The sequence below is a fragment of the Mycteria americana genome, chromosome 3, assembly GCF_035582795.1.
Source record: "Mycteria americana isolate JAX WOST 10 ecotype Jacksonville Zoo and Gardens chromosome 3, USCA_MyAme_1.0, whole genome shotgun sequence".
Classification (NCBI taxonomy): Eukaryota; Metazoa; Chordata; class Aves; order Ciconiiformes; family Ciconiidae; genus Mycteria; species Mycteria americana.
The window spans coordinates 84,406,589-84,421,124 of NC_134367.1; the positions used below are offsets into that span (position 1 = coordinate 84,406,589).

Sequence of the window (14,536 nt, forward strand, 5' to 3'; positions counted from 1 at the left end):
TCTTGTACCTGTAATAATGGAGGAATTTGACACTAGATACAAGCAGTATTACAGGCAATTCTCAGATGAAATCCTATCCTTGTCCATCCCTTAAAGCTAGAGAGAACATGGACTCTGCATATGCAACGATGCTGGACTTCAGAGGCCTGACTGAAATTTTTAATCCCATTCATGCCCGTTATCACTACTCCTGCCCTGAATGCCCTAGAGACTTAAATCAAGCCAGTAATCAGTATCTGTAGATTCAGTGAGCATTCTGTTTTCATCCTCTCATCTTAACCTAAATCATCCTTCTGCATTGGTTTGCATACCTTGCAAGGAGCTCTGTCACTTGGCAGGGAGGCAGCGTCAAACTCCTGCACAGTTACTCTCTGCTTGCACGGCTGGACCACTGCTGTTCACCTGTATTTGATTTTGGAACTGACCTCCACAGCAACAAACACTTTCACAGGCTCAAAGTAAGGGTGGCATAAGAAATAAAATAAATTTAGTGCATTATTTAGTACATGTTAATTAAGCAGATAATTAGTTTGGCTTTCATCTGCTGGAGATTTTTTACTTTCTCTTTCTGATAACGGTGCAGTGAGCCTGTAATGTTACCTTCAGTGACAGTGAAAGGTTGCACTTAACTGATGCCAGCTCGCTTCCACATTCAATACCATGGTGTTTTAGTATTCCGGGTAAACTGAGCTTGTGCAGTGGTGAAAGGGAACAATTTTTTCTCCTTGGACTTCATTTTTTTCCTATGAGACACATACATACACACAAAAAAATTCTTTAACATCAACTGTCTCTACTTGTAGGCGATCAAATTTTGTCTAAGTATCTATTACTGGATTTTAATTTTTTTGTTTGTGAATAAGGTGTTTGTATAAGGTACACACCTACGCTCACACACTTACTTAAGCTTAACTGTATGTTTTCCACTTAAGTTAGGCGGTGTGTTTAAAAAAAAAACCACGTTGCTTGATAAAAGGCCGGGTGCCTATGGTACTGGTAAACAGCATGACGGGGAAAGCGGAAGGGTGCTCCTGCCAGACCGGGCCCACGGTCCCTTCAGGACCGTCACTGCTAGGGTGGTCACACCCACCCCGCCTCAGCCCTAGTTCGGTCTCGGTGAAGAGTGAACCCCCTCCGCCTCGGGGCTGCGGCCCATCACCTCACCCGCGGGCGCCCCCTTCTGCCGGGGCAGCCGGAAACCGCCCCACGCAAACCCGCTCCGCCCGCCCACCCGTGCCCCGGCTCCCTCGCACCGCTGCTCCTTCACTCCGTCCTAACGGACGCCGGACGAGGAGACACGCGACGAACGACGCGGCCCCAGCCTGAGCCGCCCTCCCTCCGGGCGGCAGCCGGCCGGCCCCGCGTCGCACCCCAGCGCCCCACGGCTCGGCTCCCTCAGCGCCGGGGCCGCGCCCCGAGCACCCGGCCGGGGGCCCGGGACCCGCACCGGCGGTGCGAGAAGAGCACGGGAGCGGGCACCCAGCGCGCCCCGGCGGCCCCTCGCTTCGCTCCTCGGCTGAGAGGGAGCGGGTGGGCCTGCCCGGGGGAGGCGCGGCCCCCCTCCGCCCCGCCCCGCCCCGCCCCGCCTCGCCTCAGGGCCGGCCGCCAGGGGGCGAGCGGCACGGGCCGTTGGCGGCGGCGGGGCCGCGGGGCTCCCCCTGCTGGCGGCCGGCGGCAACGCGCGGGGTGGGGGGCGCGGAGCGCGCCCTGCCCTGCCCGGCCCGGCCCGGCCCCCGCCGCCGGCGCTCCGCAGGCGGCAGCGCCTCGCAGGCGGCAGTAGCTGCCCGCCCGCCTGCCTGCTTGCCTCTCCCGCCGGCGGCCAGCCCGGGGACCCTCTGCGGCGGGGGCCGCCGCCTCCCCGCTCCCTCCCTGCCTTCCTTCCCGCCTCTTACCCGGCCGGTGAGCGCCGCCGGCTCGCCCCGCCGTGAAGTCTGGGCGCCCCCCAGCCATCGCTGCTGCTCCCCATGGGGATCCGGGAGTTCCCCAACGGCTCCGCGCGGGGCAAAGCCGCCACCCTGTAAGTACTGCTGCGGGGCCGGGCCGGGCCGGGCGGGAGGGCTGGGAGGGACGGGGACACCCCACCCCACCCCACCCCACCCCACCCTACCCTATCCCATCCCATCTCACCTCACCTCACCTCACCTCAGCCGCCGGCGCCGCCCGCCCCCGGGGGTCGGTCCGGCGGAGGGCGGCGAGGAAAGTTTGCGGCGCGGCTGCCGCGGGCGCCGGGGCCGCTCACCTGCCGGCGGAGGTCCCGCCGCCCGCCGCCAAGTTCGCCTCGGGCCGGCGGAGGGCGGCGGCGGCGCTGCCAGCCGCGGCCCCCCCGCTGACGCCCCTCTCCCGGCCCCCAGCGGCATGCGGCGCTCCCCCGATGTCAGCCCCCGGCGGCTGTCCGACATCAGCCCGCAGCTGCGGCAGCTGAAGTACCTGGTGGTGGACGAGGCCATCAAAGAGGACTTGAAGTGGTCCCGCTCCGTGGAGGACCTCACCAGCGCTTCTGTGGGGCTCACCTCCATCGAGGAGCGGATCCTCCGCATCACCGGCTACTACGGCTACCAGCCCTGGGCCGCCAGCTACAAACGTGAGTCCCCGGCACGGCCGGGCGTGGGGCTGCGAGGAGGGGGACGAGCGCCGGGGCTTTGCGTGGGGGCCACCACGGCACAGAGACGGCTGATGAGTGTGGGTTCGAGGGGCTGGTCGCTTTACCCGTGGAAAAAACTCGCCCCATGGAAGCGCTCTCACTCTCTGCAAAGAATTCTGTGCCCGTGTTGCATTAGTCCTTAGGCAGTTGTTGGCTCATAGGAACATAGTGCTCAGAATCACGACAGCTAAATTCTGCTAAGAAAATAGGTCAAATATTTGTCTGAATGTTGCAGACACACTTTGTGATGCTGATTACCGTGTTTGTGGCAGCTGTGTATAAGCCCCAGCACATTCACGCGCATACTGTTTTCACAAACAGTTATCCATGTGCCTTTCCGTTGTTTTGGGAGTCTGTTAGATTTTCACAGCAGTTGATCTGAATGTTATGCCTTTTCTTATGTCAAGTGGAACTGTTTCTTCCATATGCCTGCACTTGAAAAAGAAACTTCCTATGATGTCCTTCCAAATGTCAACAATATGAAGAGAGACATAGCTGTATTCCTCCACAGAGGTGATTTACAAAGGAACCGATACCTTGAGTGGTTGTAATGTATCGACTAGTATTTTTGCATGTAATGCCTTATTTCTTGTCCATCTTTCATCACCACGATGGCAATTGCATGAAATAACAAGTTCTAAGAATAATTTACCAATTAACTGAAGTCATAAAAATATTTTGGTTGTCTTAATGTCGTTTGTAACATCAGAGGGGTTTCTGTTGTAAAAAGGATTCTGCTGTACAGAAATCATTGCTTTGCTGGGAAGACTGGCTCTGATAAAGTGATTGTTTTCATGTTGTACTTTCCTAAGTATTAAGTGTAAACGTTCTGAAATGTTTACTCATGGATTATCTGTTTGGCAGTGTGCTTAATAATGGAAGAAAATGATACAAGAAAGCGTGGTAGACAGTACTAGTTCAGTTTTTCTGTGAGGAAGAGCCACTCCTGATTGCCTGATAATAGGACTTTACTAATAAATATTCTAAGACTTCTTCTGTAAGAGCCTTTTATTTTTCTTGATTGTGATTATGACGGAAATATCTGGTATTTGCTACTTTACTCACAGGGAGTATGGGATTTCTCTAAGAGCAATTCCATTGCCTGGATTGGGACCTTTCTTGAGAGTAAAGCTTATTCAGGTCAGTTCTCAGGATCAGATCATACGCTGATGCCAGACTGAGTTGGATGTTAGTGCTTCTATCTGACAGAGTGACTAATAGTCCAGCTGAAGTCGCACTGAGCTGCTATGGCTGAACGTTCTGAAATAATAAAGGACATGCTGGCTCCTCAATTATAACCTCTATGTTGAAATTTATAACTGTGTCTGAAAAAGTTAATTGCAAGCCTAAGTCTGCTATTCTAGTTATATTTTCTCTCATAACTCGTTCTGAATAACAAAATTACATACTTGAGTTGTAATGGTGGGGGATAAATATACAAAGTGTCTGAGTTTCATAAATGTATGTCTAAAAATAATAGGTTATGTGAAGTCATTGCCAATTTAAAACCTGAGTTGCTAGAAAGTAGAAGAACATGCAGAAGAAAAGACCCATCTCTCTAGCTGGTATAATATGGCATGGCTGAAGCAGAGCTGTGTTGATCTGCATCAGCTGAACAGCTGACTGAATGCATGTAAATGGGGTAGATCGTCAAAAGTGGGAAGTCAACTTTGTAACAGCTACTTTGAAACCTCTTTGAATACTCCTTCAAGCTGGGCTTATGCCCAGTTTTGGAACACGGACTTGCCCTGTGACTTTCCAGTTAAAAGGTTTAATTGGCCCAAGAACGGTGAAAAAATGATTTTTACTAGGTTCAAATTGCACCCTGGGTACTTTTTGACATCTTATTGTGCATGCTTATAGACATTCAGGTGCTGTTGGCACTATGAGTATAGTTATGGAGTGCATTAATGATGGACCTGCTTTATGGAAAATAAGTCCGTAATCTAGTCTGATCTAGATTTGGTCTCTCTCTCTCAGCAGCATTCTTTTTATTGTAACTAAATCACCTGTAGGGCCAGATCTGTTTTTTTTTTCACTGGAGTGTATTCCTCTGATACGTCATTTAGGCTGTTTATATATATTTATGTATATATGTATAAAATTGTTTGAGACATTCAGAAAGTTTTTGCTTTTTTTTTTTTAACAAAACTCCATGAGGGAAACTACCAGAGATAATCAGAGATAGTGTTGCCATGACCCCAAAACTTGCTTGGAGACTAGTTTTGTTGGGGTAAAAACCTGACCATTTAAAACATACTGGGATACCTCAAGGTTATGTACTAAGTCCAGTATTTAATATACTTATGAAGTCGATGGAAAGAGGGGAGGAAGAAGTGAAAATCTGCTGAAGACACAAACTGATACAGATTGGACAGAACGGGAAAGGACTCGCCATTACTCTAGGGAGACCTGATCCAGCCAGGTGAATAGCCCAAATGTCAACAAATGACATTCAGTTATCACAAATAGAAGTCTCATGTTTCCTGAAAATGCTAAAATTACCTGCAAAATTTCACATCATTACATCGGCTGGTGAGAGGGAATAGTTTGGGACTGTACACAGCTCAGGGAAGACCTCTGCTGTTTGACTGCTCTTGCAAACCGGATTTTAGGAACTGGAATAATGAATGTACTTCTGTGTTATCATGCCTTCAGAGAATTTAGTGGTACAGCCTAGTGAAATACTGTGTAATATTGGTTATCTCCTCTCAAAAAAGATTACAGAAGGCTCTGAGATGAGTAAGGAGAAAGAGTATAGACTATCTATAAAAAGTCTCGAGAGTTTTAGCTGTTTACCTTAAAGAGATTGAAACAAAAGCATGGAAAGTACTGGCACATATTGCTCAGGCAGATAGAAGAGTTTTTCTTCTTATTGTGTCATAAGAGAAAAACAGGTGGACAGTCAATGAAGCTGAAAAGCCATCAATGAAAAACTGATAGAAATAATTTTTAAGAAAACACGTAATTTGTTCTTGAGATCAAGAATTCAAGGGCTTGTAATTGATGGCAGTGACAAGATCTAGAATTGTAATAAGTTGGGAAAAATATTGGAGAGAATATTAAACTTCATTATTCAGAATTCAGATTAGCCCCTCTTAGGCTGGGAGGGGGCTGCTTCTTGAGGGTTTCTTGCACTTTCCTCCATAGGGTCTGCCCACCTTCAGAAAGAGGACAGGAGTGTGTCCTGATCCAATCTGGCAGTTCTTATTTTTCTGAAATTCTCACTATTGATTTTCAGGGTAACTAATTATGTGAATAACTGCTCTCCAGTCTAAATCAAATACTCATATGTGTCCCATGGGGACTATTTTGCAGCATCTGATCTGATTTCTCAAATGCAAAGGCAGAGGGGAAGAAACACACGTAAGATGCAGGCAGTTTGTAGAATCATACTCTGACGCAGCTATCTCAATAACAGAGCTCAATATTTGTGAAATCCTAGTTATCGACAAGAGGTATGTTAATTGACTTTTAAATTTTTTTAATTAACACATAGCGATCAAAGAATTTGATTTAAAAAAAACCAAAACTAAAACACCGCAAAATTTATAGATCCCAGTGACAGCCTTTTTGTTGTATGGAGATCAAACCATTGTTAGGGCTGTATTAGCAGTGCTGTTCTCTTCCACGAAGGTGAAGTAAATTACCATGATTTCTGCCTCTAAAAGAGTGTGACTTCAGTTTAATAGCAGAGACAAGTTTGGAGGTGAGCAGCCATATTTTAAGTTTCCATTTTGCACCATTATTAGTAGGAATTAGGTTTCTAAATATTTTTAGAAGTATAGTCCCTAGGAGCTTTTCGGCACTTGAGAAATACAGGTGTCACTGAACTCTTGAACTGTCTTGCTGATCTGTATGGAAGACTTGTCTATTTTAATTACTGTAGCAACTGGCAGGGCACTTGTTTCCACCTGAAATGTGCACAGCTAGCACCTTTGTGAAACATTCATTTTTCTCTACATTAACTAGGTCTATTTTGTGGTGATTCAATATCACAGTCTGTCATTATGTGATTAGTATTTTAAATGCATTCACGTGGGCTTGAGCCAGCTATCCCTATTTTGCAATCTTTGCCTCTTCCTACAGATCACCCGCTTCTACTCCTTGTTTAAGATTAGGGTCTTTCTTCTAAAGCAGGGACTTTCAAATGTCCTTAGCAAGTCTTCCTAAATACAGACTGGTTATGGACAAATCAGGATAATATGGGTCCCTCCCTCCTTTTAGATGCCCAAGAGATGACCTGGCCTCCCACTTCTATTCGCTTCCCTTTGTATGCTTACAGATGTTACTCTACCTGCAGAAAGAATATCAGGAGAATAGTATGTACTTTTAACTCCTCTCAGTTCTATTCAGTAGGAATTGACCGCAGTCTGTAGTTCATGGCTGTGAACATACATTTCTATGTGACTTTGGCCTTGTGAATAATTCCAGGTTGTTCCAGTGATGACTTTTAAGTGGCATGCTGTTGTTCAGGTGAAAGTGAAAGATTGTGTCCAGTAACTGAAGTTCTCTGGCTCTGCTCCTCCCTGCTACTTTAAATATTAGTTTCCTATTTTTAATGTTTTTTCATAATTATTTCAACAATAACAAAATAAACCATACAGTTTTAATGCCCAGAATTTCAATATAGTACTTATCCAGCATGTAGCACAGTAGGTCTTGACCTGGACATGGAATTTTAAGTATTATCACCAATATGAGTAACATATTGGAACACACTGGCTTACAAATATCCTGAACATTGCTCAGAAAGCATAATTGTCTGAGTATGAAAATGCCCTGGTTACTGAACTCTGATAGCCTTTCAAAGTAGTTTAGTGTTGGCTTTAGCTAATTAAAAGTATGAGCATTGTGCCCTTATAAATATTGGAGTACCAGTTATACAGCTAAAGACCAGTGTTTCCAGCTGATCCCCAGTGTTCTTCCTTGTAATCTGCTTTTCATGTGCCATTTAATGCTGTAACTTTCGCACTCGCTAAAAGCAAATCCAGTGGGGATATGAATCAGGATAAAAATATTAATGCTTGAAATTTGTGCAAATACTGTTTTTGCGTATTTGCATCTGAGCAAGAATTTAACTTACTTCTTGAGGTGATATACAGGAATCTCCAGAAGTTCAAAGACAAAAGCTGAAGAGTATTGTTTTCTCTGGGGAAAGCCATTTTCAGGCCAGCTGTAACTGATTCATTTAAAACTGATTACTTGCTTTCCAATACGTAAATACTGAATGTAATGCTCCTATAAGTAATGCAAGAATTGGTGGTATCATTCATGTTGCTGTTTCTGAGGTCAAATGATTATGTGAGAATCTCGCTTTTCAGGTGAAAACATGGAGTAACCTCTAGATTTCTTGCTCTGGGGGAGAAACTTGGATAGCTGCCCCAGGGTCTCAATCTATAGGTCAACACCCCCTGCCCCAAGCTTAGAAGACAAGTAAAAATATGTGCTTTATCTGCTTTCTTTTTTTTTTTTTTTTTTTTAGCCAGGCTCATGGTGTCTGAGGCCTGATTCATTTCCTTCTAATGCTCTTCATTGGCAATCCTAACATAATTAATTGTTATGGTAGCAAGAAAAGCTAAGAAAACATGGTAACTCCTACAGGTGAAAGAAAGCAATGGTAATGAATTGCATTGCAGAATTAAAAGTACTGTAGCATTGTTGTTTCAAATGTCAGCTCTGGTTGTCTGCTGCAAGCTAAACCTACCTGTGGTTATACACAAACCAGGGATATTACTGATTTATATCCACATGATAGCTCACACAAAACCTCCTAAGGCCATTTCCCCATATGTATCGTCCTCATTGTAACTGAGAATAAATGTCCCCAGAGACAGTCTCTTAAAGTATTTCAGAGACCTAATCATAAGCCTGCAGTGGATGTCCCAGAATATTACAGGAGATGTTTCTCTTTGGGACGGGAACCCATTGGCCCCTGTGGGCTTTAAGTCTTTGGGTGGTCTCGCAACTGAGAATGAATATAGAATAGCACAATCTGGCCACGTGAGACAGGGCAGAGAAGTACAGGTGATGAATACTGAGCAGCTGCAAAGATACCACATGAATATTTAAAGAAAAAGGGAGATTGAAATATAGCCAGCCTTTCAGAAGTTTCTTTTTCAAGACAATTCCAATGGAGAAGAGACGTGTGGGTCCTTTGGCTTTTTTCAGGTGGTAAGAAAAGTATTTTTTGGCCAATGCTAAGCAGAAAACTGGTTCGTGTTACAATATAGAGCTTCGTTAATCACAAAATTTAAGTTTTAAATTGCTTGCTGGCAAGCCAAGCAAATTGTGATTTAAACTGGTTTACTAAACACTTTGAATTGTTTAGTAAATATTTAGTAAATGGTAAATGTTTAGTGAACATTTAGTAACTTGTTTACTAAATAATTTTAATTGTGTAGTGTTAATTAACTATCACTTTTAACTACACAGCTGGATAAATATTTTATATTTTGTATCTTTGTTGGTTAAACAAATTAATTGGTTGCTTTAAACTTTTTTTTCAGTGCAGCTTTGATTACATGTCATCTGCAATATGGCATTTATGCAAAGCAGTCCATGGGACAGCAATTAGGGGCCTGTTGGCTTCCAGCATTCATTTTATACCCTTAACAAATGTTATCATTGAATGTTGTTATTCCGGTAGAATATACCACTGAAGTCTCCATCGTGAAAACCTACTACTAAAGGTGGTTGTACGTCTTTGCAAAGTTAGGGCCCATGTTAGCAGTTTTGAAGAGTGTTATCTGGCATTTGAGACTCCTTTTACTGGTGAACTGTATTTTTTTAAAATAGAAATGTGAACATGTTCACTAATCAATGTGTTGAATCCATAATAATGGATTGTTGCTAAAAACACAAACTACACTGTGTTGACATGGAATAATGAGGGAGCAAGCTAACTTGTTAAAAAAGAATTTGGAGACTATCAAGAATTATGAACAAATGTTTATTTTTGGAACTATCTTTATGGGAGGCTCTTCCTTCATCAGTGAAAATTTCTGTAATAGTTCTGGAGTGTACTGTGTGGTGTCTACTTGCAACTTAAATCAATGATTTGTTTAATAAAAACAATTAATTGCATAAGATAATGGCATTGGAATCTGGCTGCAAAGTCTGTGCTGGTCTACTGTAGTATCAGATACTGTTCTGTAACTGGAGTGTTACTGAAACACAAAGCCACAAAAGGACAAACGCTCTTGGTCCCAGATGTTTGTGCCTCTTGAAATTGCTTAGTGCATTGCTGGCGATGCTCATTAGCCTTATAGCTAATTTTACCAGATTCTGGCTCATCAGGGCTGTCTTCAAGGGGGTTTTTTGTGCCCTAATCTCTCTTTAATGTAATGAGGTGTTGGTGTTTCCTGTTCCTGGTGTAAATCAGAAGCTGCTGATAATTGCTGCCATTTAGTTGAGGTCAAATAATGCTCAGGATAAAGAGAGGGATGGAAAAGTTACATAAAAGCAACTTTACCCCTTTGGCAAAGTGCCCTCCTCTGGAGCATCTGAGGGTGTAGTTCTGGCTCTCTCTTTGTTTTGGAAGCTGAAGCCATAGACTTTGGACTATTGCTAGTGAATGATGACTACTCTGAGAACAGTAATACAATGAGCATTTATGCTTGGAGAAATTTATCAGCGGATCGTGGTTCCTACCTAGGGAGTAGCTAGCCTTTATGCAATATATCTTGTAGAACATGCTTCCCTGAGCATTTTTGATTCTCTGATTATCTTCACTTGGCACACGTTATTTTATTCCCAGCATATCCGTGTAAGAAAAAAGATGCTGTGATTGCATATAAGGCCATAGAGAACTATTTGCTTTATGAACCACTCCATGAAACATGTCATAGATAGGAGGGATGCAGGGGTGTAGTATTCCCTCATTTCATTTTCTTTAAACTTTGGCAAGCTTGTGCCTGCACTTGGCCAGCTCCCCTTATAAAAAAAGGTCATTTAAGTGGTTTCAGACGCCTCTATTTTCTCTTGAACTTGGGGATCTCATGAAGTTTATTTTTGTACCAAAGCTGCCTTATTTTGCTTCCTGTCACTTTGTTTCCATGAGTATATCTGGCCAACGTACGAATCAGGCTTTTTCTGAGCTGGAATGCTATTCCAGTAGTGTAGGAATTTAGGTCCCCTAACATTGAGAAAAATAAGGATGACCTCACATAGCCAACAGGAAATATTAACTCAGCAAGCTAGTTGTACAAGGCAATGGAATTTAGATCTTTGAGCTCCTCCAGGACAAGGGAATGTAACTGGCTGCTAGTGAAACAGGTGCATGCTTCCTAGTAAGGCCTTGATCTTGCATTTAAATATTCTTTTTGCTTTGCTATAACTGGTCTCTGCACAATAGTTCAAGAAAAGGGGTCTTAATGTCTAAAGGGAGCAACCAGATTTTCAGTTTTGAACCATGGTGCAAAGTCCTACCAGTCCCTCTGCAATATAAATAATAACTAGTACAGCTGATCCGATAGTGATAACCCAAAGGGTTTTATCTTTTCTTTCTTGACTTTTACATTGCAAATAGCACAGATTTGATGTTTTTTCTCACTATCTCTTCTTCACACCAGCTAAGGTACCAAAGTAGCAAGAAAGTTGAACTTGCTGTCCACTGTCCATGTATGCTAGAGCAGGCCAAGCCATTTGACTCTCATACTCATTGTCAGTTGTGCTGTCTGTGAGCCCTGTGGCCGTCTGGGTGCTCTAACTCATCCGAGGTGTCTTGCTTTGGCTTTGCCAGATCCATGCAGTTGGGTGAGCAGAGCACAGGCTTGTGCTCAGGTGGGAAATGAACTGAGGACCTGCCCCTTCAGAGGTGTCGCGCTTGTGTGAGGATGATGATGATGGTGTCTTCACGATCATGTCCTGAAAGCCTGAAGTTGGCTCTCCTTTTTCAAACAGTAACTTTTATCCAGACAGTGTGGTTTATTGAGTGTTCAGTAAGGATTATCTGCTTGCAAGTTTTTGCCCTAGCTGAAATACTCAGTGCCAGGATTAAGGTCAACCATCCAGTGTTTGCACCATGAAACAGGAAATACATTTTCATGGCTTTATAATTCTGTTGGTTCTCCTGCTCACTTCATGCAATGTCTTTTGAAAGCTTTGAGACTGGTTTGATAAAATATGCATCCATTTATACTAGTATTTGTTTGAGCAAACTAACATGGTAATAGTCTTATGGTAATCATGTTTAAGTTTTCAGCTTAGACACTAGGTACTGCTTATGTTTTCAGGTAGCACTTTCCATGGAACAGTAATTAATAACAGAAAACATTGTTCCTTGTACTTGTGCTGAAAGTATTTTTTGCTGTATAGCATTTAGTTTTACAGTGTCCCACTGGCCTGGTAACTTCTCAGTTGTGGATCTTTCTTCCTTTCAGAAACAAGACATTTATAATGCGAAGAAATATGTTTAGGTTTGATTTTCAGAGGTTAGTTAAAGAGAAGAAATTACAAAATAATGTGGAAGTAGAAAAAGGCAGGCAAGAAAAAAAACCCTAAAAATCAGTAGAGCCATGGAAAATGTCTGTAATCAAAGTTAGGAGTTTGGATCACTTTCAAATTGAGGAAGAGGAGGGAAAAAAGTGCAGAAAAGGCTTTTTTTCCCTACAGATTCGACTTCCTGGTACTTCTACGTCACGTGTTGTGACTAGGAGGAGCCTCCATTGTTCAGGACTTACGTTTCAGCTCATTCTTACATATATTACAAGTGTATGCTGTGGGCCTGAATTTGGGAGCCCAGGTTTCACGCAAGTCAGACATTGTGCCCAAAGTGAATTATGGTGCACCAGGAGTTCAAAAACAATTGAAGCTGTCTCTGTAGCCATGGGAATGGCAAGTAGGTCTGACATGAAAATGAATATAAGCCCACATTTAATTAGTATAGTATGTATATAGTGGGACTCCTGCATCTAGCCACATGAACTTTCTCCCAGTATATATGGAGTAAAGCCCTTTTTCCAAAGATTCTCTTCTTCAGTCTGGGAAACTATGCGAGTTGGAGTGAAAACCATATTCACATGGAGGAATAGAGCTACTCTATGCACGACTTCAGGGATTTCAGGAGTCTATCTGACTCCTGGATGGTTTCTCCAGCTTGCTAGGTTATCCTGGGAGGAATGTATGAGGAGTGCACAAAGACATCTTAAATCACCACATTCCCACAGCTGGCTTGTAAGACTTCTGAAGATCCTCTTAGAGGGTGTAGCATAGAATTTAACCTCTGGTTCCTGCTCATAAAATTACTTCCCAGTCTTTGGGAAGTATTGTTTAATAGACAACTTCTTTAATAAACAACGTATTTATTTGCTGCTTTTTTTAAAATCAAAGACAGAAAGAAAATATAGTATCCTTTGCTATTTCAAACTTTACACCTTAGTAATGTGTAGTTCAATATCTGTAGGAAATTCTTTGTCTTTTGCAAATAGTGAAGTCAACAGGTAGAGAGCTCTATGTGTGTTCTGACTTCATACAGGGTGAGAATTAGTTTTGTGTTCTATAATATTTCTCCAAATGGAAACAAAAATGGGCAGTGAATCACAGAAGCATGAACGAGTATATTCTTTGTAGAGAAATGAATGGACAAGAAACAGGTCTTGAATCTTGTACTGGGAGCAATACTTTGGATCTTCTGTTTCTGGTATGTGCATAGTACAAGTTGAATCTCACTGGAAATAATTCTGGCAAACAGTATTAGGCATTCTGTATTTATTCCTGAAAAACTCAGAAAATGAAAATATTTTTGCATGGCATCTTTATAGGAATCTTTGCTATTAATATTACTTTAAAATGACAGTCATATACCAGACGGTGTTTTCTTTCTGCATGTCAAATTCTTTTACATCCTACAATAACACTTCTTTAAAAGCACAATATCTCTCTTCTACATAATAAAAATACATTGGAAGTGGGAATGATATCAGAACCTCCAGAGTGTAAACCTAGACTCTCTTATGACTCCCTAGGTACTTTTCATTTCTTGATGAAACTGTTGCACAAAGGAAACAGGAAAATGTGCCTCCAGTAGAGCACTTCTGGCTCAAAGTAATATATTATTCAGCTCTGCACTTGTACTAATATTGCAAATATGAGAGAATTAGAAAAGCTGTTGGGATGAATCCCTGACTCCAACCAAGTCCATGGCACTTTTGTCAGTAATTTCAGTCAAGCCAGGTTTCACCCACCACGCTTAAGTCTGTGAGTTTGCCTTTTAAGCAGGCTTCCTGCTTTATATGCTGAACATCTGTTCCTAAGGCAACTGCTTCCAATTACACCTACCCATACATGGTCTTTATTATATGTTCCTGAGCACTATTGAGGAGCTCTGTTTAAATTATAGAACAATTATTTCTTTTAATAGATGTGCAGTTTTAATTTTCTTTCATCTTGATTGTCTTGAACTTGGTATTTAATTAGTACTTAATAGCTTGTCCCAACATGGGTAGAAAGCATCTACAGGAATTGAGAAGAAGAGACTACTCTTTCTTCCCATTGCCTAGAAAGCTGACTGCCCAGAGCCTAAGTGCTGAAAGGATAAAGAACATATATACAGTCATTTGTAGTTTTAGGTTAGGAGTTAAGAATTGAGACCTCTAACAGGGCATACTATAGAGGCCCTGGGACAGGAGGAGAAGGTCCTTAAACAGGTCTGTTACCAGTAGAAAATTCCTATTTCCCTAAGCCCTTTGTTTATGCTAAATGATAAATCATTGTTCATGTCTTTTCACTTCAGATGAGGACAAAGAATCCTGCTATGCTAGTGTGGGGGACAGTGAATGGGTCTGAGGCAGGACCCTTTAAAACAAACCAGAAAGGCATTCTAGTTCATCATTGTATAAACTATAACTTGGAAGCCAGTTAGGCTTTGATAGCCCTAACTCAGTCAGCTGAGGA

The 14,536-nt window shown here is 42.9% G+C and overlaps 1 protein-coding gene across 1 annotated transcript in view; it reads left to right on the top strand.

Annotated features, from left to right (window-relative positions):
* The first annotated feature begins 1,964 nt into the window (after positions 1-1,964).
* SLC35F3 (solute carrier family 35 member F3) overlaps positions 1,965-14,536 on the top strand; it is a 192,650-nt gene continuing 180,078 nt past the window's right edge. The window contains exons 1-2 of the mRNA XM_075497388.1: positions 1,965-2,017; positions 2,352-2,581. Coding sequence (XP_075353503.1) covers positions 1,965-2,017; positions 2,352-2,581 — 283 coding nt within the window. The remainder of the gene's footprint in view (positions 2,018-2,351; positions 2,582-14,536) is intronic.